This window comes from Nomascus leucogenys, chromosome 4 (genome assembly GCF_006542625.1).
Source record: "Nomascus leucogenys isolate Asia chromosome 4, Asia_NLE_v1, whole genome shotgun sequence".
NCBI classification, from domain to species: domain Eukaryota; kingdom Metazoa; phylum Chordata; class Mammalia; order Primates; family Hylobatidae; genus Nomascus; species Nomascus leucogenys.
This window is the reverse complement of record NC_044384.1, coordinates 32,553,077-32,578,395: the sequence shown is the minus strand read 5'-3', so window position 1 is coordinate 32,578,395 and position 25,319 is coordinate 32,553,077. Positions and strand designations below refer to the sequence as shown.

Sequence of the window (25,319 nt, the reverse complement as noted above, 5' to 3'; positions counted from 1 at the left end):
AAGCCTAGTACCCAATAGTTATTTTTTTCTGGCACTCTTTCCCACCCTCCACCCTCAAATAGCCCCCAGTGTCTGTTGTCCCCCTCCTTATGTCCATGAGGTCTTATCATTTAGCTCCCACTTATAAGAACATGCGGTATTTGATTTCCTGTTCCTACATTAGTTTGTTAAGGATGATGGCTTCCAGCTCCATCCATGTTCCCACAGAAGATATTATATAATTCTTTTTTATGGCTAAAGCAAGGATTTTTATAAGATACTTTTTAGCTATATTTTTGAAAATTTAGGGTTTTATGGAAATGCCTTGGGAAGCTTGACAAGAGTGCAGTGGAGGCTGAATAGTGAGCCTTTGAATCCCAGCCCTACTTCAACTAAAAACAAATAAATGGACCTACTCTCATCTGTTTTAGATACTGGAATGTTACAGTTCTGTGTCGGAATTCCTTTGAAAATCTGGTTCTGCTGTTAACTATAAAAGTTTGAAAACCACTGTACTTGATTAGTGATGAATCTGGTTAATATCTACAGACTAGAGCCAAGAACCTTTGCACAGTTCAGAGGCATGCAAACACAGGGCCAGAATACATAAGGACTACAAACATCATCGGTATTTGGAGTCCAGAATGATCACAAATTGTTAATTCTGATAATAGATAAAGGGGAGGATGTGGGCAGGCCAACAGGCACTTAAGTTATTGTCTACTAAAATAACACACTCTGTTTACTGAATCACAACTGCTCTGGAGAAACCAGGGCTGACCAGTGAAAGCTTACAGACCCCTCTTCAGCCACAAACTGGTATTATGAAGTGGCCTCCAGATATGACATATTTTGATGTTCAGTTCAGTGCTTCACTTCCCTCAGAACTACTTGGCTACAGAATACTTTGATCCTGGCCCTTCTGTGACTGCTCCCTGATGGAATATTTGGACAAAATCCCAACACTGAATTAAGATGAAGGTATGCTGTAATGTCTTATATGAAAAATAACATCAGATCAAGGTCTCTCTTTTCTTTTTAAAAAATTTTGTACTGCTCATACCATAGGGGGAAATGGGCCTGCCCTCAAGTAACTGCTTCTTTTGAATCTTTTCAGTAGCTCAAACTTCAACTCAGCAATCAGTTCTTTGTAAGGCTAAAAGAACACGGCCTCTAAGTACCAAATTAGTCATTCACATGAGCCAAGTAATCAACTAAGAATCCTTGGTACATTCCTTGGACTAGCTGCAAGCCTACAGTCCAAAGATCATTCATCTCTAACTCAGGAAAGGCCAAAAGGTACTTAATACCTGCTCCATAGTTTTAGAAGTAAAAAGTCATGAAATAAAAGGTGCTCATGAGTCTTCTGGATGTATGTCAGCAATTCAGTTAATTCACTGAAGAAAAAAAAATAGATGTAAATATTTACTTTCATTAACTCTATACTCGGCAATTTTACAGCAAAGAACACACAATAAGAGGTGTTCACACAAAATGGAGATCGATGCAGTTAACACTGACAGGTTTATACTAAGGTACAAAAACAAGTGCTTAGAAATTTAACTTTATTTACAAATGTTCTCCTATAAACAAAGACGCCATTCTACACCTTTAAAATATTGTAACTGATAATTTCCATAAAAACAATTTACATAGTTTCAGCCTTTCTGCATATAACTGTATTATGAGATGGGCGAAGAATCTCACAAGATGGTCTGAGACATAAAAACAAAAGACAGCCTATCCAGCATGAATGTCCGATTGACAAACTCAATGAAGAATTAAGAATCACACTCCACAATGTGCTGCTCCATCAAGAAATAGAAATGTAATGATTTTTTGGAAGGTAAATGCTTCACAATAAACAGTCTTCTTGGGTAGTACAGTGTAATCGTGATTGTTTAGGACTGCTCTTGCGGGCTAATATTTAAGCTGTTGTTTTTTTTAAATCATCATTGTAAAAAGGGCAGACATAGATTTTTCCAACAATGAAAATCTGTAGACACTGGTCTGGTCTCATCATTCAGGCAAATTAATAAAATAACAAGTGCATGGAAAGAATGTTAAACAAAAACATAATCATCATGTGACTGACAGAATTCTCCCTGAAATCAGAGAATATTAATACTCAATAGTATGTATAAATTTGAATTTATAGCTGAGACAATAGACAAAATAATTAACCAAGGAGCTTAAAATAAAATTATTCAAATTATCTATTTATCATTTTATGTGCAGTAATTACTTTTTAAAAATCCTTTTAATTTTATCTAGGGATAACCACTCACATCATGGCTAAGTTGCAAGGAACTTCAAAACTTTGAAAAAGAATTTCATCCCTGAGAAGCGAGAGATAGAAAAATATCTAAAAAAAGAGAAGCAACAGTCTTGCACCCTTTTAACAATCTCACACAGCATGAACTACTATTAACACTGAGCAATCAGATATTCCAGTCCTGGAGAGTTACTGCCTTTCATGATGTGATCTTTTGTAATGAAACTACAAGTGCAACATTAAAAAAAAACAGATAAATAGAAACCCTGGTTTTATTTTCAGCTTTACATTTTTGACAAGTGCAAGGTCAGCCAGCTAAAATATAAATATTCCAATAATGACCGAAGTAATAACTTCTACTGGCATGTCTTCTGAGTCTCCATTTCCTCCACTGATATTCATCCAAATAATAAAAGTAACACAATTGCAATTGAGTTTACTATTATCAATGGCACTGTAAAGAGAAAAAAAAAGTTTGTTACTATAAAGAAAAATCAGAGAAAAAACTAGAAAATAATTATTAGCCTCCAGGAACAATAGAAATATCTAACAATATGTCATCATAATCATGTTGTAAATAGTTATAACAAAGAAACATTCTAAAATACATTAGATCATGAGATCCAAAACTTATTTTAAAGAGAGCTTGTATAACTGGGAGTAAGCGTTGCACTGGAACAGCTAGATCAATGTGAAATATCTGTGGATAGTCCCGGTGCAACCCCAAGAACACGAGTGCATTGGAGCTCGGCAGAAGTAGACCCACAGGGTTGCCACTGACACTTGATATTAGAAATATAGTGCAAAGAAGATTCTGTAGTGTCATTTTACTACATTAAAAATGAACTTATTTAACATTGTATCCAAGGTTGTGATTAAAGGGAGAAGAGGTCCTAATTATAATGGTTTTAAATAAAAGATTTTTGAACTCTTTTTTTCTTGAATTGCTCAAAAATATTTTCCAATAGAATGACAGATATGAGATCTCCACTTTTCTTTTTTCTTGTCTGTTTTTTTTTTTTTTTTTTTTTTTTTTTGAGACAGAGTTTTGCTCTGTCTCCCATGCTGGAGTGCAGTGGCGTGGCACAATCCCAGCTCACTGCACCCTCCACCTCCCGGGTTCAAGCCATCCTCCTGCCTCAGCCTCCCAAATAGCTAGGATTACAGGTATGCACCACTGGCTAATTTTGTATTTTTAGCAGAGACGGGGTTTCACCCATGTTGGCCACGCTGGTCTCGAACTCCTGACCTCAGGTGATCTGCCTGCCTTGGCCTCTCAAAGTGTTGGGATTACAGGAGTAAACCAACGCGCCCACCTTTCTTTTGAAAACCTCCCAATACTGTATATGATTTTACAACTTGGAAACAATGGTTTCCAAAAGGCAAGAATATAATTTTGTCTTTTAGCTCTGACAGGTAACACACAAACAGATTATATATATTGTACTACGCATTCTATTTGTACCAACTGGCTTAGATAGAAGTAAGTAGCAAACTAAGAAAAAAAAAAAAAAAACCCCAGTAACTTTCAAGCAGCAAAGCCATGTTAAAGAGAAAAAAAATTCCCACTACAAATGGCATATGTGGTATTCACACTCAGAAGCTTTGCTACTTAAACCACAGCATTAAAACTCAAGAGTGCTCTATTAGCTTTTCTTCTTACCTCTCATCACGGTTCTTACAGATCGAATAAGGTTCATTAGCTGTGATTTAATTCCCGGCTCTTCTCCGAATCCACCAATTCCCTGGTCTGTTCCCCAGCCAACTGTATAATATAAAGATTAGCTGTGTTAAAAGTTATTACACACTTGCCTTCCTCCCTCACTAGTCATCTTCTAAAAGATTAGTTTGAGACCTTGTTAAAGACAAAGTATAAAGTCATATGACTTAAGAAAAGTTAAAACAATAATGAGTTAAATATTTGTTTTTTTTTAACTTTTGATAGCACCAACACTCTCATTCCGCTTCATTTACACTTTGATTTTATAAAATAAACTATGATCTAAATTATTCCATGGCATTTAATTTAGTGAAGATGATCTCTGTAACGGTTTTTTTCTCCTTTTTTTTAAATACCATACAAAATACTTCTCAAGTCACAACTGAAAACCAAAGCATACTGTCAAGCTATATAATTATTATAATTAGCTCAATTCAGAATTTATAAAATCCATCACAATCATTAGTATAAAAATGCTGTAGCTGAGAATCACTGTCTACATTACTTGGGGAAACTTTTAAAGTAAACCTGGTAAAGTGGGAGTCGATCATAATACCAAAATACACACATCTTTTCAAACACCATAATACCAAATCTTGAAAATCCAAAAGATCAAAACCCTGAAGTCTAAAATCCCCAAAATGACAAGAAATACCAAAATCTCAAAAATGTAATTCTAGGAAGAATACTTTTTTAGATTCTTTTTAAAAAATTACAATAATATAGAGACAGGGTCTCACTTTGCTGCTTAGGCTAATCTCAAGTGATCCTCCACCTCAGCCTCCCAAAGTGCTTGGATTACAAGTACAAGCCACTGCATTCGGCCTAAGTATTTCTTTCTTTTTTTTTTTTTTTTTTTTAAATTGAGACAAGGTTTCACTCTGTCACCCTGCTGGAGTCATCCAGGCTGGAGTGCAGTGGTGTAATCATGGCTTACTGCAGCCTCAACTTCCCCAAGTTCAGGTGATCCTCCCACCTTGGCCTCCCGAGTAGCTGGGAGTATAGGCACACGCCACCACACCCGGCTAATTTTTGTATTTTTAGTACAGATGGGGTTTCCTCATGTTACCCAGGCTGGTCTTGAACTCCTGGGCTCAAGCGATCCACCCACTTTGGCCTCCCAGATAACAGGCATGAGTCACCACACCCAGCCCTCATTTACGTTTTTAAAAGGGGAGTTATCTTTTAAAGAATTTGGGGGCTGGGCATGGTGACTCACGCCTATAATTCCAGCACTTTGGGAGGCCAAGGCTGGTGGATCGCTTGAGCCCAGGAGTTCGAGACCAGCCTGGGTAACATGGCGAAACCCTGTCTCTACTAAAAATACAAAAATTAGCCAGGTGTGATGGCATGTGCCTGTAGTCCCAGCTACTCAGGAGGCTGAGGTGAGAGGATCACCTGAACCTGGGGAAGGTTGAGGCTGCAGTGAGCCGTGATCACACTACTGCACTCCAGCCTGGGCAACAGAGACCCTGTCTCAATTTAAAAATTTTTTTTGAAGAGGCAAATGTATCATTTGAGAAACAGAAAAACACAACAGAACACTTCAAAGGCCACTTTACACAAAAAAATAGGCCAATGACAGCATATATATATTTTTGCAGCACTAAGGTATGCTAATGACAATCACACGGGTATAACAGCCATGAGCAGGTGAGCCATATTCACAAAGAAAGAGGTCAAAAAGGAAATGTATAAACACATTATCACTATGGTTAGTAAGTGTGTTCACCTAGCTTTATCTAACTGTGGTCACCTGAAATACTGTGACAAACAACCCAAGTCTTTTGACAGATCAAAAACTACAGTAGGTCACCATTGCATATGCAATTGCCCAAAGAGCCAAGATAACAAGAAATTTTATTTTTCACTAATGCAGACAGATATAAAGAAACTTTCTTCATTTACTGAGGAAGTTTCAATGTTTTTACATACATGCACAATGCCTAAACACAAAGTCAACACTGTGGTAATGTACTTTTGCAGTCAAATTTGCAAAGAATGCATAAACAAAATAGAACGCTCAAAAGTCTCTACACAGTTTATACCTCCAGTATTGCAAATGATGTAAAGATGAAATACATAGCATTGGGAATTGTAAAAAATCATGCTGACAATTGAAAATAGTGAAAACAACTGAAAAAGAAAAAGAAGAAAGCTGAAAAAAATCGACATGTGATAATGTGTTATTACAGGGAGAGATTACGGGCAATTGCATGGAGATATTCCTTAAGAGCTGGTTGGCTTTCTCCATCATTAACTATATTTTGATGTCCTGCATCACAATGAATAGCTGCTTTTTTTTTTTCTTTTAGGACATGGCTCTCCTCAGACAAAATGTTCACATTCATTTTCTAGGTGGCACTTGCTCTTTTTGAAATTCTTCTATGGTTTGATATACATCAACATGAGCTTTCCCTATTAAAAGTTCCCATCCTCGGCCGGGCGCGGTGGCTCACACCTATAATCCCAGCACTTTGGGAGGCCAAGGCAGGCGGATCACCTGAGGTCGGGAGTTCGAGACCAGCCTGGCCAACATGGAGAAACCCCATCTCTACTAAAAATACAAAATTAGCTGGGCATGCTGGCGCATGACTGTAATCCCAGCTACTCAGGAGGCTGAGGCAGGAGAATTGAGTGAACCCGGGAGGTGGAGGTTGCGGTGAGTCAAGATAGCGCCATTGCACTCCAGCCTGGGCAACAAGGGCAAAACTCCATCTCAAAAAAAAAAAAAAAAAAAAAGTTCCCATCCTCTGTGCCATGCTTCTATGTTGTTTTGGGTACCCAGAAATACATTCCACATCCACTTATATAGAGACCACAAATTTGGTGGAAACAACACTGGTGATCAAACAGCAATACTGCTGCATCAATGTCTTCTTACCCTACTATGCACATAATTATTTTTGAACCAGTCAGTAACTTCATTGGCTTCTTCAGGCAAATGCAGGTTCAATTCATTAAAAGTTCCTGGAATGTCATCAGCTGGAAGGAATGCTAATGCAGGCAAATGACACATTTTTAAACTGAAGTTTTCACCACTGCAGCATCTGGTAGCCAATCCACTCACCTGAATTTCCCACCAAATGCAAATAAAGACAAGAACATGGTAATAGTTCCGCCTAACATGATGCACCTAACATGATATAACTATCCTGTTTATACCCAAAAACACACTAATCCCTTCCCCAAAATTCAGCTTTCAAGATTTCAACATTCATGATAATCTTTTGGGGTTCAAAACATTAGGAATTATGGCATCCAGGACTTTTGGGATTATGATCCAAACCTGTAAAAGCTTGGTTAGGCTTCCAAAACATGCTCTAGCCTGCCAGGAGGACATATCTTTTTTCCCCCTTTTCCTTGATCATTCCTCTTCATTTATTAATTTTCAGTTGAGGAATTTAGCCCACTACCCCTCTTATTCTCTATAAGTGAGTCTTTTACATTCTTTTGTCATTCTCCTATGATACTACAAATCATTATTTCTTCACCCTTACGCACTGATTCTTTTTCTATTGTGTGACACATTCTTCTGAAGACTTACATGTCCTCATTTCTGCAATTTGTCCTTCTCTTGTCCTCATTTCAGGTCCACTTTTTCCTATCTCGTATGACTACAGGGCTTAATTAATTCCTGACACGCTAACCCTTAAACTTGAAGAGAACGGTTTTTTTTAAATATATATACCTGAAAGACTCAAATATCAGGAAACAAGATTTCACTTTTAATCAACTTTTATTTGGTTGGAATAAAATGCTAAATAATGGTTGTTTGCTTTTTTGTCACTGAGATATGTTGTGGTATAAAACTAATTTAAAATTCAAGTTTACAACAGGGCTGTTGTTGACTCCTACTCACTCTTCACAGAACCTAGCTCAGGTTCTGCTTATAGCCCTTCCAGTCCACAGGGGTTTCGTTCTTTTTTGAATTCCCATAGTACAACTACCATCACAGTTGTCACTATCGCAGCCTTTGCTATCTCTTGCAAGACTCTTTCAATAGATACCCCTGTAATCTTGATGTCTCAACCCTTTGAGTTTTCTCCCTTAAAGGGTTAGATCTTGCTACCTCGATTCCCATTGCCTACTGAATAAGGACCAAACTCCTTAAATTGACATTCTAGTTTTATATCCTACCACACCCCTCCAAGTATTCCTATTCGCAGTCAATTACTCCAGCAGTCCCCAACCTTTGTGGCACCAGGGACTGGTTTCATGGAAGACAATTTTTCCACAGACAGGGGTTGGGGGGTGGTGGTGGTTTCAGGATGATTCCAGTGCATTACATTTATTGTGTACCTTATTTCTATTATTATTACACTGTAATACATACTATAATAATTATACAACTCACCATAATGTAGAATCACTGAAAGCCCTAAGTTTGTTTTCCTGCAACTAGACGGCCCCAACTGGGGATGATGGGAGACAGTGATAGATCATCAGGCATTAGATTCTTACAAGGAGTATGCAACCTAGATCCCTCGCATGCACGGTTCACAACAGGGTTCATGTTCCTATGAGAATCTAATGCCATCACTGACCTAACAAGAGGCAGAGCTCAGGCACTAATGTGAGCCATGGGGAGTGGCTATAAATACAGATGATACTTAGTTCACTCGCCTGCCACTCACGTCCTGCTGGGTGGCCCAGTTCCTAATAGGTCCGTGAGAGTAATTTAGGGGTCCCCAACCCCCAGGCCACGGACACCTATTAGGAAAATTACTCTGGAAATTGGCCAGCTCTCCAGGAAGAAAGACTTCCTCCCAATACTGACATTTGGGGGCCTCACCTCAATGAAATAGCCAATTTCTTCATTCGCTTAATACTGAGACCCACCAGTAAACAAGCCCTGACTACACACATGGAACTTCCAAAGAGCTTCTCAGTCCCTTATAATTAAACAAATAGTCAAGAAAGGACAATTCTTAATATGGAAAGACATATCAAACAGAAATGGAGACTCTAAGGAAGAGAAGATGCAAGAAGTAGAAAAATGCATTTTTTAAAAGAACATCCTTAGATAAAAGCCATTGTAGCTATGAAACAAAAACAGAATACCGTAAGAACAGATCTCATCCAGGGATCAAGCAGCTCTTGCTACATTAGGATTAAAAGTTCAAAATCAGGGGTTGAAAGATGAAATTAAGAACACCTACCAAACACAATTAAAGAAAAAAGAAAATTGGAGTATAAATCTGTCAAAATAATCAGTTCCAAAAAGAGAGAAAAAAAAATAAGAAGCAATTATTGAAGAAATATTAAGTGAAAATATCCCCAAACGAAGGACATGAGCCTTTTTAGCCAAAAGGGTCCAATCAGAAAACAGCCCAAGGAATGAGAAAATTAAAAGGTATAACGTCTTCAAAACTCTGCAGAAAAATTAGTTTCAATCTAGAATGCTATATCTAAATCACAAATCAACTACAGAAGTTATTTTTTTTTACCATTCAGCTATAAGCAATATTCATAGTGATAATAATGTAAATATGGAATGCTGATATAACCAATAATTGGTTGGAGAAGGGAGAGATGGAGAAGTATGTGTACAGTAATCCCCCCCTTATCTATGGGGCATATACTCCAAGATCCCCAGGGGATGCCTGAAACCATAGATAGTACCAAACCCTATATATACTATATATATTTTTCCTATATATACACACCTCTGATAAAGTTTAATTTATAAATTAGGCATAGTAAGAGATTAACAACAGTAACTAATAATAAAATAGAGTAATTATAACAATATGCCAACTCACTGCTCTTACACTTTAGGGTCATTATTAAGTAAAATAAGGGTTACTTAAACATAAGCACTGCGATATTACAACATTTACTCTGGTAACCAAGACAACTGCTAAGTGACTAACAGCTAGCTGAGGCAGGCAGCATACATAGCACGGAGATGCTAGACAAATGAGTAATTCATGTCCCAGGTGGAATGGAATAGGACGGTGCAAGACTTCATCATGCTACTCATAACAGCCCACAATTTTAAGTGTATAAATTACTTATTTCTGGAATTTCCCATTTCAGTATTTTCCGACTGTGGTTGACTGCATGTAACTGAAACTGTGGAAAGCGAAACTGTGAACAAGGGAGGACTGGTATACTTGTGCTCACTCAAGCCTGAGTGTGCTGCTGGTGGTATAATTGTGTGAAACCCTTCCATAGCATAAGTCAATAGTTTGCTTCTAAGGAATGGGGCTCAGGTCGAGGAGGAATGAGGCAAATGGCTTCTATCTTTCTTTATAAACTGATGAGCTTTTTGACTTTGAAAACCATATACATATTGCTTTGATAAAAGTAAAAACAAAATTTAAAAAGAAAGCCCTCTGCAATTAGGTCTTCCTCCCCCACAACATGAATATCTTGAGGGCTAGGATGAGTTCTGTGGCGTCATGTTATTTAAAATTATGTTTTAAAACCACCTTTACATGGTATTGATAGTTTCATTTTCTTTACTTGTTTTAAAATGTATCATTGGTAAAATTATCAGTCCTTTCCATCCACAGCCACAATTTCGCATATGGTAAAAAGGATTTGTCTTAAGTACTATATGGATTATGCACTCAATTTTTATTGGAAACCGTACTTCCCAGCAATCTTTTTTTCTTTTAGATCTGTTCCAAAAAATTGCTTAAACATATTTTTTTACATGTGAGATGAGTGACTCCCAGAAAAAAAAAAAAATTGTTCTTCAATAAAACAAGATAAAACTCTACAATACTGGAATTAACATAATTTAAGCATCACCACTGAAGTAATTTAAACATATAGTAAGTTCTCAGGTAATTGCAGCCCAGTCTCTATTCTTATGCCACCAGAATGAAAAAAAAAAAAAAATAGATGGAGAATTTTTGGATGGAGAGAGTAAATCATTAGTCTAGATATTCCACATACAAATAAAAATGTGACAAGTAAAAGATCAGGGGCCAGGGTTTATCTTTTACTAGAACAAATAGTTTACCCTCCAACTGCTATATAGGGAGTCTCAGTTGTTTTTCTCAGGAACCTAGCCAAAGCTTTAAGGAGCATTGCTGTTTTTCGTTTTTTTTTTTTCTTTTTAAGAGAAAGATTTGGCCGGGTGTGGTGGTTCACACCTACAATTCCAGCACTTTGGGAAGTTGAGGTGGGAAGATTGCTTGAGCCCAGGAGTTCGAGACCAGCCTGACAAAAAGTTAAAAAGTTAGCCGGGTGGGGTGTTACGCTCCTGCAGTCCCAGCTACTCAGGAGGCTGAGGTGGGCGCACTGCTTGAGCCTGGAAGGCCAAGGCTGCAGTGAGCTGTGATCATGCTACTGCACTCCAGCCTGGGTGCCAGAGACCCCTTTCCAAAAAAAAAAGAGAGAAATTTAATTCTCTGGCTTTCTTGTCACTTCCACAGCTAGAGGGCCTGGCAGAGAATAAATGATAAGACCAGTCAGCAGTACTTGCTGCCTTAATTTCAGAAATAAAGTTAAATAGAAAAAGTTACTGACTGCAACCACCAAACATGTTCTTCTGCTGTCCAGACTTCAAAAAGTCACATACAAAATGGCAATCCATCCAGGTTCAGCCAAAAACCCTTGGCACACATATTTTGAAGAAAAAGTACTAGTAACAGTTTTGAGAGCTCGCTGACCCTGAGCAGATCTCAGCCTCTCTGAGATCAATTTCCATATCTGTAAAAGAAAATGGAAGTGATTTTGTCAATGTTACCAAGTTTACATGTGATCAAGTGCTATCATAAACATGAAAGTGCCTAATAAACTACACAAAGAACTCTGCTAATGTAAGTTTTTAAAAAGTACCTTTATCAAAAAGATCAATGGTGGCCAGGTGTGATGGCTCACGCCTGTAATCTCAGCACTTCTGGAGGCCAAGGCGGGCAGATCACTTGAGGCCAGAAGTTCAAGACCAGCCTGGCCAACATGGCAAAAAACCACCTCTACTAAAACTACTAAAATTATCTGGGCGTGGTAGCGTGTGCCTGTAATCTCAGCTACATGGGAGGCTGAGGTATGAGAATCGCTTGAACCCAGGAGATGGAGGTTGCAGTGAGCTGAGATAGTGCCACTGCACTCCAGCCTGGGTGACAGAACAAGACTCTGTCTCGAAAAAAAAAAAAAAAGATACATGCAGAAGTAAATTATCTGGTATACTACTTTTTCTTAGTTCTACATTATTTCCATTTAATCCCTGATAAAATTCAACAAAAGCTTTTTAAAATTCAACAATAGCTCACTATTTTAAAATCTAAAATAATGTATTGATCTGGAGCCATCATTTATTAATAAACCCTAAATCAAGTAATAGCGTGTGGTATGTTAACTGCTATGGCCTGAAGCCTGGCCGTCTGCAAGCCAGAAAGAGGGCCCTCACCAGAACCAAGCCATTCCAGTACCCTGATCCTGGACTTCCAGGCTCCAGAACAGTGAGAAAATTGTTTAAGCTACCCAGTCTATAGTATTTTGTTATGGCAGCCTGAGCTGACTAATACACTGATTTATGTGAGGGATGTTTCTATTGTGGTATTCATAACATATACCTAGTACTGGATATGATAAATACTTGTCAAACTGGTACTGGATAAAGCAAACAAAAACTCTAGTAAGGACAATTTTCTGCAGGTATCAAAATCCACTTCACTATGTGGCATTTTTTTTCTTATACTAAAAGGAAATTAACATCATTGTGGAAAACTGGAAGAAACAACATATTCCCTGTATCACTGTCAAAATATTGGCTAAATTATTTATAAGAATACACATATCCCTCACATCAGGAATTGCAAGAATATGATAATGATAAAGTTATTTAATTATTTAGAAAACATTCGTTGATTGGCAGAACTGTAAAGATAAGAGGATCCTTCTCAGTCTACTGGAGGAGACAGAAAAGAAACTACAGTGATGCTATGACCCATGGAGATGGGTCACAGACGGTTTGTGGCAAAGGGCAATGCCAGAGGTAGGTCTTAACTGACAGGCTGAGGAGTTAACCACTTAAAGGGGTTAAGTCAAGGTGACTAATGAGTAAAGGCTCGGCAGTGGTAAAAATGGTACACAGGACAAATACTGGGGAAGGATAAAAGAGGAGGAGGAGGAAGGGGTACCTTATGGTGGGCTTGTAAATCGCATGAGACTGTTGAAGTTTATATTGAAGGCTACAGATACTGAAGAACTGAGGAATTTCAAACCACTGAAGAACATGCTCAGCTTCACCTGAGAGAAGCGCAACTGGAGGCAGGATGACCAGTAAGGAGTTTGCTACAAAAATCTATGCTTGCTTATCTAAAATCCCAAATTAAAAACAAATAAAATAAAAAAACCTAGGCAACAAGAAAGCACCTATATAAACAATATTTAGTAAGTATTTAAAATATTTTAAACTTCTATTTTAAAACATATTTAGATATTTTTAAACAACCTTATCCACTTAGACGAGCCAATGTAGTGTGTTCCCTTAGTTTGGGGACCACATTCAAAACACATTCTCAGGCAAAATATTTCTAAGCTACCTCCATAGAGAAGACCAAATGTGAAAGACAAAGTTCTAGAGGGCAAAGTATTAATATTTCTGGGCCATTCTAATAGTTTGTAGCAGTTTTTGTGTTTTTTTCTTTTTTTGAGACGGAGTTTCACTTTGTCACCCAGGCTGGAGTGCAGTGGCACAGTGTCAGCTCACTGCAACCTCTGCCTCCTGGGCTCAAGCCATTCTCTTGCCTCAGCCTTTCAAGCAGCTGGGATTACAGGCAGAGTGTCACCACGCCCGGCTAATTTTTGTACTTTAGGAGAGACAGGGTTTCACCATGTTGGCCAGGCTGGTCTCGAACTCCTGACCTCAGATGATCTGCCCGCCTCAGCCTCTTAAAGTGCTGGGATTACAGGCATAAGCCAATGCACCCGGCCCCCTGTACCAGGAGTTTTTAATGTAAGGACACAAATCTCAATCACCTGCGGAAATTTTGGAAAATACACACTACTGAACTTCACTTTAAAAATCTGAATATAGATCTAGAGTAGGGTTTGGGCATTATATTTTTTAAATGCTCTTATAATAATTCTGAAATATACTTTCAAGTGAGAATTACTGGTTTATTGGAACAATGGCTTTAAATATACAAAATTGAGACCATTCTACAAAATCTGAGATGCTACAGACATCATACAAATCTATGCTTTCCTAAATTAGCTGTGGAGATGGAATGGAATTACAGTATATTTTATATTAACCCCAATCAATGTGAAGTTAACTGTCACTTATTATTCTCCAATTAGCTCATATAGTTTATTTAAATAAATTACATTCCTTGAAGGCAAGAACCAAGTATTTCTCTTATAAACCCAAAATGTCTGAAACAATGTTAGACACATTGCAGGTGTTCCAAAACATATCCCAGTTGGGCGTGGTGACTCAAACCTGTAATCCCAGCACTTTGGGAGGCCGACGCGGGTGGATCACCTGAGGTCAGGAGTTCAAGACCAGCCTGGCCAACATGGTGAAACACAGTCTCTACTAAAAATACAAAAATGAGCCAGGCGTGGTTAACGGTAGCACCTGTAGTCCCAGCTACTCAGAAGGCTGAGGCAGAAGAATCACTTGAACCTGGGAGGCAGAGGTTGCAGTGAGCCGGGATCGTGCCACTGCACTCCAGCCTGGGCGACAGGCCAAGACTCCATCTCAAAAAAAAAAAAAAAGAAAAAAAAAATTTTAGCCAGGTGGTGGTGGGTGCCTGTAATCCCAGCTATTCGGCAGGCTGAGGCAGAATTGCTTGAACCTGGGAGGCAGAGGATGCAGTGAGCAGAGATCATGCCATTGCACTCCAGCCTGGGCTACAGAGCGAGACTCCATCCCCAAAAAAAAAAAAAAAAAAAAAGACAAAAAAAAAATCCCTTAAGTTTCACCTAAGGGTAGGATAATCAGACTTGTTATTAAACATAACTAACAATATGAAATGAACATTATTCAGCCTGTAGCATTAGTGAGTATTAAAAGCTCATTAGATTTCAAAACCATGAAGGAAGATAGCACTATAGATTAGTTATGTCTATTTTTAAACTTTAGGTAAAGGAATTATCCAATATATATTCTTTTGTGCCTGTCTTTTGCTCAAATTGTGTCACAGTCATCCATATTGCTTTGTAGGACCACAGTTCATTCTTTTTCATTGTTATGCAGCATTCCATTATATGAATACAATTTAGTCATTCTACCATTTCTAGTTTTCATTATGATTATGCTGCTATGAATATTCTCATACATGTCTTTTGGTGCACATATTTATGAGCATTTGTGTAAGAGTGAAACTGTAGGATCATAGAAGATGTGTATGATGAGCTTTAGTTACTTCTGCCAAAAAGTTTTTCAAAGTGGTTGTGCCAATTTATACTTCCATCAGCAGAGTATAAAAGTTCACACTGTTCTATAATCTTATTAAAACTTCCTATTTTCAGGTAAGAATGTGCAATTCAAAAAACAAAGACCCCCCAGCTTTCTGGATACCTTACAATTCATACATATAATTCAATGGTTTGAAGTACATTCAGAGTTGTGCAACTATCACCACATTCAATTTTAGAGTATTTTTACCACCCCAAAAGAAACCCTGTACACATTGGCAACCACTTCCCACCCCCTCAGGCCCTCCAGCGCCAAGCAACCACTAATCTACTTTCTGTCTATATAAAATTGCCTAACATAAAGAGTATCACATGCTATGTGGTCTTTCTTATAAACAGTATCATAGGATATGTGGTCTTTTACGACTAGCTTCTTTCACTTAATATAATGATTTCAAGGTTCATCCATATTGTAGCGTATAATAATACTTAATTACTTTTTTTTGCCAAATAGTATTCTACAGTATGGATATCTACAGTTTAGTCATCAGCTGATGGACATCTGGGTTGTTTCCATTTTTTGGTTTTTATGAATAATACTATTTTGAACATTCCATGTTTGTTTTCAATACTCTTGGTATACCTAGGAGTAGAATCACTGTGTCATATAGTGACCATGTTTAACATTTTGAGGAACAGCCAGACTGTTTTCCGAAGTGGCTGAACCATTTTACATTCTCTTTAACAATATATGACAATTCCAATTTCTTCACCACCTCACCTATACTTGTTATTATTTAGTGTTTTAACTTTTTTATTTATTATATTTATTTATTACCTTTTTTATTATAGCCATCCTGATTGGTGTGAAGTGGTATCTCATTATGGTTTCGGTTTGCACTTCTCTAATGATTAATAATGTTGACCATCTATTCATGTGCTTATTGATCATTTGCTTATGTTCTTTGGAAAAAATTCTATGCAGTTCCTTTGTAAATGTTTTAATTGGGTTATTTATCTTTTATTATTTAGTTCAAATAGTTCTTTATATATTACGGATAGAAATCACTCATTAGATACATGAGTTGTAAATATTTTATCACAGTCTGTGGTTGTCTTTTAAAGCATGAACTTTTTAAAATTTTGATGAAATCCAATTTATCTATTTTTTCTTTGGCACTTGTGCTTCTGGTATTATATCTGAGATGGTTTTACCCAACCGAAAGTCACATAGCTTTTTGTCTGTATGTTCTTCTAAGAGTTGTATAGCTTTTTATCTTACAGTTTGTAAGTCTATGATTATGAGTTAATTTTTGAAGATGGTGTGAGGTAGGAGTCCAATTTTACTTTTTTTTATATGGCTATTCAGTTGTTATAGCACAATTTGTTGAAAAGGCTATTTGGCACCCTTATTGAAAATCAACTGATATAAATGTAAGGATTTTTTAATGGACTTTAAATTCTATTTCATTGATCTATGTCTACCCTTATGCCAGCATCATCCTGTTTTGATTATTGGACCTTTGCACTAAGTTTTAAAATTGGAAAGCACAACTCCTCCAATTTTGTTCTCTTTCAAGATTGTCTTGACTATTCTGGATTCCTTGCATTTTCTCTAGGATCAGCTCATCAGTTTCTTCAAAAAAGCTAACTGGGATTTTGATAGACACCACATTAAACCTATAAATCAATATTAAGTACTATCATCTTAATAATATAAAGTATTCTGATCTGTGAATATGGGAGGTCTTGATCTTTAAAAAGATCTTTAATTTTCTTTCTTTCAACAATGCCTTATAGTTCTCATAGCATGAAACTATACTTGTACTTCTGTTAAATTTATTTCTAAGTATTTCATCCTTCTTAATATTGTAAATAAAATTATTTCCTTTATTTCATTTACAATTGTTCATTGTGCACAGAAAAACAAATGATTTTTATATAGTGTTCCTAAATCCTGCAATCTTATTAAACTCATTCATTTGTCCTAATAGCCTTGTAGTGGACTCTTTAGGATTTTCTATATATACAAAATTATGTCATCTATAAACACAGTTTTATTTTTTCAATCTCATAATCTGGATGTCTTTTCTTTTTTCTTGTCTAACTGCCCTGGTTAGAATCCCCATTATGATGTTAAATAAAAATGGCAAGAGAGGACATCCTTGTCTTATTCCACATCAGCAAAAGAATTTAGTGTTCCAGCATTAAGTATGATGTTAACTAGGGAATTTTCATACATGCTCCTTATCAGATTAAGAAAGTTCCCTCCTATTGAGTTTGTTGAGTATTTTTTTTTTTTTTATCATGAAAGGGTACTGGATTTTTGTCAAATGCCTTTCTGCATTTTTTGTGAAGACTGTGTGATTTTTATTAATATCATTGATTACATAACTGATTTTCAAATGTTAAACCAACCCTGTACTCCCAAGATAAATCAAATCCCACTTGTTCATGGTATATAATCCCTTTTACAGGTTGCTAGGTTTAGTCTGCCAGTATTTCATTGAGAATTTTTGCAGCTATATTCAAAAGAGATATAGGTCTATAGTCTCTTTTCTTGTGAGGTCTCTGTCTGGTTTTCATATTAGGTTAATACTGACATCATGGCATGAATTGAAAAGTGTCCTATCCCCTCCATCTTTTGGAAGAGTTTGTGAGAAATTGGTATTAAGTCTTCTTTAAATGTTTGGTAGAAAGCAATGCTGAAGGCTTGACTTCGTGAGAAGTTTTTAAATTATTAATTATCTCTCTTTGTATGTTATAGGTCTATTCGGATTTCCCATTACTTGAGTCTAGTCAGTCTAGCTAAAGACTTGTCAATTTTGTCAAGGAATCAGCTTTCAGTTTTGTTAATTCTAGTATTTTTCTACTATATATTTCATTAACTTTCACTGTAATCTTATTATTTCCTTCCTTTTACTTTTTTTTTGTGGGGGCTGCTAGAGCAGGTTGTGGCTCAAATGACAGAGACTCTTACTGTTCTGAGATTTAGCATATTGACATTTCTCTTTTTTGGTCTTTTTTTTTTTTTTTTTTTTTGAGACAGGGTCTCACTGTGTCGCGCAGGCTGTAGTGTGGTGGTGGGATCTCAGCTCACTCCAACCTCCACTTCCTGGGTTCAAGCGATTCTCTTGCGTCAGCCTCCCCAGTAGCTGGGATTACAGGCACGTGCCACCACACCCAGCTAATTTTTTGTATTTTTAGTAGAGACGGGGTTTCTCCACGTTGGCCAGGCTGGTCTCGAACTCCTGACCTCAAGTGATCTGCTCACCTTGGCCTCCCAAAGTGCTGGGATTACAGGTGTGAGCCACTGTGCTGGGCCTTCTGTTTTGGTCTTTCTTAGAAAACATTTTGTGTATATGCCTCACTAATCATCCCCTCCTCCACTCTCTTCATAGTGCTGACTTGTTGAAGAGACAGGGCTAGTTTTCATTGTCACTGCTGAGATACCTCAAGCTCTAAAAACAAAACCACCACCATAAAACACATCCCCATATCCCTTCAAGCTACCTTTTCTTCTTTTCCTCCAACTTAAAGACAACATTGGATAATCTTACTGTCTCCATTTTATAACTTTCTACTCACTTCCCAACCCATTCCAATCTGGATTTTACCTACTGCTGTAATTGCTCTTGTAAAATCACCAATGACCTCCATTACCCTGAATCAGGACTCTTTTCAGTCCTTAACTTACAGTAGTCCTCCCCCTTAATCTTGGAGATACATTTGAAGATTCCACGGTAGATGCCTGCAACAGAAGATAGTACCCAACCCTATATGTAGTATGTTTTTTTCAATCTGATAACCAAGTGACTAATAGGTGAGTAGCATATACAATGTGCATATGCTGGACAAAGGGAAGATTATGTCCTCATGATACAAGATTCATCAGGCAACTCAGAACAGCTTGCAATTTAAAACGTGAATTGCTTATTTCTGCAATTTTCCAATTAGTACTTTCAGATGGCAGGCAACTACAACTGAAACCGCGGAAAGCCAAACCACAGATGAGGGGGGACTACTGTACTAAGCTACTCAGTAACATCCCACTGTTGTATCTCTTCAAACACTCCCTGACTCTGGTGAAATCCCACTGTCTAGGTTTTTCCATCTCTCTGTTTTGCTCACTTGTCAAGTTCTCCTGTCAGTTCTTCCATCTCTACCTAAACAATAAATACTAGAGGAGATTCTAGGGCTGTCTGGGGAACCGATTCTTTTTGTACTCTACTCTTTTCTTTCATAATTTCATCTTCTCACATGACTTCATTTATTATCTATGCTTGACAAAGTCAAATTTCAATCTCCACCCTAATTCGTGCTGCTGTTCTATGGACTTAAATGCAACTGGCTATTTTACATCTCCACTTGCATATCTCATAGAAATCTCAAACTGAGCATGACTAAAATTTATTTCATTATATCTTCACCTCCTTACCTAGCACCATCACCCCAAATTTTCCTCCAATACTGTCTAACTCAGTAAAGGTACTACCCTTCACTCAGCAGCTTAACCCAGAGGGCCAAGAGATCTTTGACTTCATCCACTCTTATTCCCAAAGTCCAACAGTAAATTCTGCCTTTTCTACCTTTTTTTTTTTTTTTGCCTTTGAGACATAGTCTTGCTCTGTCACCCAGGTTGGAGCGCAGTGGCGCGATCTCAGCTCAATGCAATCTCTGCTTCCCAGGCAAGTGACTCTCCTGCCTAAGCCTCAAGAGTAGCTGGGATTACAAGCGCCCGCCACCGCACCCTGCTAATTTCTGTATTTTCAGTAGAGACAGGGTTTCACCATGCTGTCCAGAGTAGTCTCAAACTCATGACCTCAAGTGATCTGCCCACCTTGGCCTCCTAAAGTGCTAGGCATGAGCCACCATGCCCAGCCTCTACTTCTAAAATATCTTTTGATCCACATAAGATTCGTAGGGCTGCCATAACAAAGCAGCACAAACTGGGTGGCTTAACAAATTTTCTCATAATTTTGGAGGATAAAAGTCTGAAATCAAGGCGTAAGCAGGGTTGGTTCCTTCTGGGGGCTCTGAGGGATAATCTCATCCATGCCTCTCTCTTAACATCCAGTAGTTGCTAGAAATCCTTGGTATACCTTGTCTTATATATGCATTACTCCAATCTCAGCCTCAGTTGTCACATGGTCTTCTGTGTGTGCATCTGTGTGTCTCCAAATCTCTCTTTTCTTATAAGGGCACCAGTCATTAGATCTAGAGCCCTCAATCTAACCCAGTATGATCTCATCTTAACTTGATTGTAACTGCAAAGACCCTGTTTCCAAACAAGGTCACCTTCATATGTATCAAGGGTTGGGACTTCAACACATCTTTTTGAGGGACACAATTCAACCCCCAACTTGATCCCTTCTACTTTTCTGGATAGCAGTGAACAGATGAACTCTGGAAGATGACATTTGAATTCTAGCTCCAACACTTTCTACTTTCTACCTGTGTGTTCTTAGAAAAGCCACCTACTCTCTTTGTGATTCTAGTTTTCCAATGGAAAACAGAAACTCCCTCATAGAGTTGCCGTGAAGGCTACACCAGTTAATATATGTAAGGCACTTGATACAGATCCTGTACATAAGTGCTACGTAAGTACTAGCTATTATTATTGTTGTTATACCCACTTGTATCTACTTGCCCTATTTAGAATGGTTCTTCCTTTGGAGGCCGAGGTGGGCGGATCATGAGGTCAGGAGTTCGAGACCAGCCTGACCAACATGGTGAAACCCCATCTCTACTAAAAATACAAAAATTAGCCAGGCGTGGTGGCGCATGTCTGTAATCCCAGCCACTCAGGAGGCTTAGGCAGGAGAATCGCTTGAACCTGGGAGGCGGAGGATGCAGTGAGCCGAGATCGTGCCACTGCACTCCAGCCCGGGGGACAGGGCGAGACTCCATCTCAAAAAAAAAAGAATGGGTCTTCCCACATCCACTGCTTTCCCTTCCAATCTTTCCTCCGTATTGTAGCCTGAAGGATCTTGCAAATAACACAAATCTGGTCATGTCGCTGTCTTAAGACCGTCTTCTCACCTGCCTCAGTTTTCACACCAGGTCTACACTGCTTAAAGCTCTCCTCACCCTTCCAACTCCTCCCAACCCTTCACCTTCACCGAGTTAATGTTTACTCATGTATCAGATTTCGGGTTAGACACACTTCCTCCAAGAAGCTTTCGCAGATACACAAGTTAGTATCTGCCCGTACTTCTCTTACATAATACTCTCTATACTTGTTATTGTCATTTGTTTAGTTTTTGTTTAGATTAACTTCCATCAGAAGGGCAGAGTAGCTGCTGTAACTTCAGTTACTATAAATGGGCCTGGCACATACTTTGCACTCAATAAATATCTTCTGAAGTAAATGAAATGAATCAATCTTGCTCCTGGGTTTACGTTTCAGTGATTCAAACGGGCATACTTGGTACACAACGTGAGGTCCTGGAAGGTATAACTTGTGTTTTCATTTTTGAATTTCTAAATTCTAGCAGAGTTTTTGGCACACTGTATGCACCCAATAAGGTATCTCAATGAACTTTTCTTGGAACGTGAGTGTCTGAATGTCCTGATAACTCCAACACGTTCCCTTCCTATAATTCCTAAAGCCCAGGAACACTTACTGCCTTCCAATAGTTAGTGAACTACTGATGCTCCAAAATGAGTCACGCCTCCTTCCCCTCCACACCCAACTCGTTTTGTTTTGTTTTGTTTTGTTTTGACGGAGTCTCACTCTATTGCCCAGAGTGGAGTGCAATGGCGCGATCTCGGCTCACTGCAACCTCTGTCTCCCAGGTTTAAGTGATTCTCCTGCCTCAGCCTCCCGCCCGGCTAATTTTTGTATTTCCACCACCACGTCCGGCTAATCTTTGTATTTTTAGTAGAGACGGGGTTTTACCATGTTGGCCAGGCTGGTCCAAAACTCCTGACATCATGATCCGCCGGCCTCGGCCTCCCAAAGTGCTGGGATTACAGGCGTGAGCCACCGCGCCCGGCCCCACACCCCCAACTCTTAGCCCCAAACTCAGATCCCGGGTTTTCGACTATTAAAAGTAGTCACAGGACCGCGACACTGCACTTCAGCCTGGGCAACAGAGCGAGACTCCCCCTCAAAAAGAAAAAAAAAAAAAGTAGTCACAGAAAACTGCAATTAAATTACTGACCTAAAGTAATCGCAAGCAGAGGCGTCCCTGACTGACCTCTGTATCCCTCCACCCCAACCCCCTGGGCCCTGCACAGCGGGTGTCTGTTGAATATTCTCCCGGCTGTTTAGCCCAAACCTGATGAGAGGAAAGGCTCGGCTTCCACTCCGAGCCGAGCCTTCCGCTGTTCTTCTGTCCCGGCCCTCGGTGTCCCCTCATGCGGCCCCATTAGGTTCCGCGCCCCCGGGGATTTCGCCACCGCCCCAGCCCGCGCCCCGCGGTCCCACTCACTGTTCTTGAGGAATCGCTCCTCGTGCAGCACTGCGATGGCGTTGACGCAGAGCAGGGCTGCCTGCAGCAGTGAGTACACGGTAAAGGCCATGGCCGTCCGGAGCCGCCCCGAAGTCCAAGCGATTTCTCTCCCGCCGCCGCAAGGGACGTGGCGCCTCCAAGGCCGGCGCCTTCCTACGGAAGCCGATGGGGCCCAAGACGAACTCTCCGGGAAGCCCCGCCTCCATCTGGCTAAGAACCGCCCCTCGCTGAAGACTGCAAGTCCTGCCGCTTGTCTAGACCGGTGATGTGCAATCAGTGCTCTCGTGTGGCCAGTGCTGCAGGTGCAAAGTACACACCGGATTTCACACACTTGGAACTGGAACAAGGATGAAGAATATCCCAATAATTTTTTTTTTTTTGAGATGGAGTCTGGCCCTGTCGCCCAAACTGGAGTGCAGTGGCACGATCTCGGCTCACTGCGAGCTCTGCTTCCCGGGTTCACGCCATTCTCCTGCCTCAGCCTCCCGAGTAGCTGAGACTACAGGCGCCCGACACCACGCCCGGCTAATTTTTTGTTTTTTTAGTAAAGGCGGGGTTTCACCGTGTTAGCCAGGATGGTCTCCATCTCCTGACCTCGTGATCCACCCGCCTCGGCCTCCCAATAATTTTTAAGTTTTGATAACATGTTGAAATGAAAATATTTTGAGGCTGGGCGCATTGGCTCACGCCTGTAATTCCAGCACTTTGGGAAACCGAGGCGGGCAAATCACCTAAGGTCAAGAGTTCGAGACCAGTCTGGCCAACATGGCGAAACCCTGTCTACTGAAAATACAAAAATTAGCCGGATGTGGTGGTGGGCTCCTGTAATCCCAGCTACTCAGGAGGCTGAGAGAAGAGAATCACTTGAACCCGGGAGGCAGAGACTGCAGTGAGCCAAGATCCAGCCTGGGTGACAGAGCAAGAGGAAGGAAGGAAGGAAGGAAGGAAGGAAGGAAGGAAGGAAGGAAGGAAGGAAGGAAGGATGGAAGGAAGGTTGGTTTCTTGTTTATTTTTAATTATTTTATTTAATGTGGTTATGAAGATACTGTAAATGACATGTGAGGCTTGCATTACATTTCTATTGCTCAGTGCTGTACTTGATGCTCCCAGGAGATACAGGAGATACTAATATTCCCATTTCAGATTTCAGAATACTAAAACAAAATAACTGTTTTAAAATTATTCAGTGAGAAACATCCCCTCCTTGACCAAACTCCAACCAAGATCCTCTGAGCCTCTTCTTTTTTTTTTTTTTTTTTTTTTTTCAGGAACAGGGTCTTGCTCTGTTGCCCAGGCTGGAGTGCAGTGGCACCATCATATCTCAATGCAGCCTTCAACTCCTGGCTCGAGCCGTCCTCCTGCCTTAGCCTCCTGCTTAGCTGTATGTGATGGTTAAGAATGAGTGTCAACTTGTTTGGATTGAAGGATGCAAAGTATTGATCCTGGGTGTGTCTGTGAGGGTGTTGCCAAAGGAGATTAACATTTGAGTCAGTGGGCTGGGAAAGGCAGCTCCACTCTTAATCCAAGTGGGCACCATCTAATCAGCTGCTGGAGTGGCCAGGATATAAAGCAGGCAAAAAATCATGAAAAGGGTATGCTGAGACCAGCTCGGTCGGGGACACCCTAACCCAGCGGTGCTAGAGGAATTAAAGACACACAGAAATACAGAGGTGTGAAGTGGGAAATCAGGGGTCTTACAGCCTTCAGAGCTGAGATCCCCAAACAAAGATTTACCCACGTATTTATTAACAGCAAACCAGTCATTAGCATTGTTTCTATAGATGTTAAATTAACTAAAAGTATCCCTTATGGGAAATGAAGGGATGGGCTGAATTAATTGCAGCAGAGACACGCCCTTAAGACACAGATCTCTCAGGCTTTTGTTTGTGGCTTAAGAATGCCTTTAAGCAGTTTTCCAACCTGGGCGGGCCAGGTGTTCCTTGCCCTCATTCCCATAAACCCACAACTTTCCACTTTGGGCGTTAGGGCCATTATGGACATGTTATAGTGCTGCAGAGATTTTGTTTATGGCCAGTTCTGGGGCCAGTTTATGGCCAGACTGTTGGGGCCTTGCTCCCAACAAGGGTAGACTGGCTTAGCCTGCCAGCCTACATCTTTTTCCCATGCTGGATGCTTCCTACCCTTGAACATTGGACTTCAAGTTCTTCAGCTTTGGGACTCAGACTGGCTTCCTCAGCTTGCAGACAGCTTATTGTGGGACCTTGTGATCGTGTGAGTTAATAGTACCCAATAAACTCCCCCTTTGTATATATATCTCCTATTAGTTCTGTCCCTCTAGAGAATACTGACTAATACACTCTATTACAGGAATGGGTCATCCCGCCTGGCTGAGCCCTTTTCTTGACCACACCTCAATATTGGCCACTTAAAAACTACAGATTCTCAGCCTGGGGAACATGGCAAGACCCTGTCTCTAACAAAAATACAAAAAAAAAAAAAAATGCCTGGGCTTAGTGGTGTACACCTGTGGTCTCAGCTACTAGGGAGGCTGAGGTGGGAGGATCACTTGCACCCAGGGGACGGAGGTTGCAGTGAGCTG

The 25,319-nt window shown here is 39.6% G+C and overlaps 1 protein-coding gene across 1 annotated transcript; it reads right to left on the bottom strand.

Annotated features, from left to right (window-relative positions):
* Positions 1–1,529: 1,529 nt before the first annotated feature.
* On the bottom strand, positions 1,530–22,920 carry IER3IP1 (immediate early response 3 interacting protein 1). Its single transcript, XM_003267560.4, has 3 exons — positions 22,739–22,920; positions 3,918–4,019; positions 1,530–2,708 (listed from the first exon to the last, which is right to left on the bottom strand). The coding sequence occupies exons 1-3, from the start codon at positions 22,827–22,829 to the stop codon at positions 2,653–2,655; spliced, it is 249 nt and encodes an 82-aa protein (XP_003267608.1). The 5' UTR covers positions 22,830–22,920; the 3' UTR covers positions 1,530–2,652.
* Between the last annotated feature and the right edge of the window lie 2,399 nt (positions 22,921–25,319).

Coding starts and splice junctions, on each gene's coding strand:
- IER3IP1 (XM_003267560.4), bottom strand. CDS start 22,829: ATGGCCTTTACCGTGTACTCACTGCTGCAGGCAGCCCTGCTCTGCGTC. Junction 4,020..22,738: donor GGAGCGATTCCTCAAGAACA/GTGAGTGGGACC, acceptor TATATTATACAG/TTGGCTGGGGAACAGACCAG. Junction 2,709..3,917: donor TGTAAGAACCGTGATGAGAG/GTAAGAAGAAAA, acceptor TTCTCTTTACAG/TGCCATTGATAATAGTAAAC.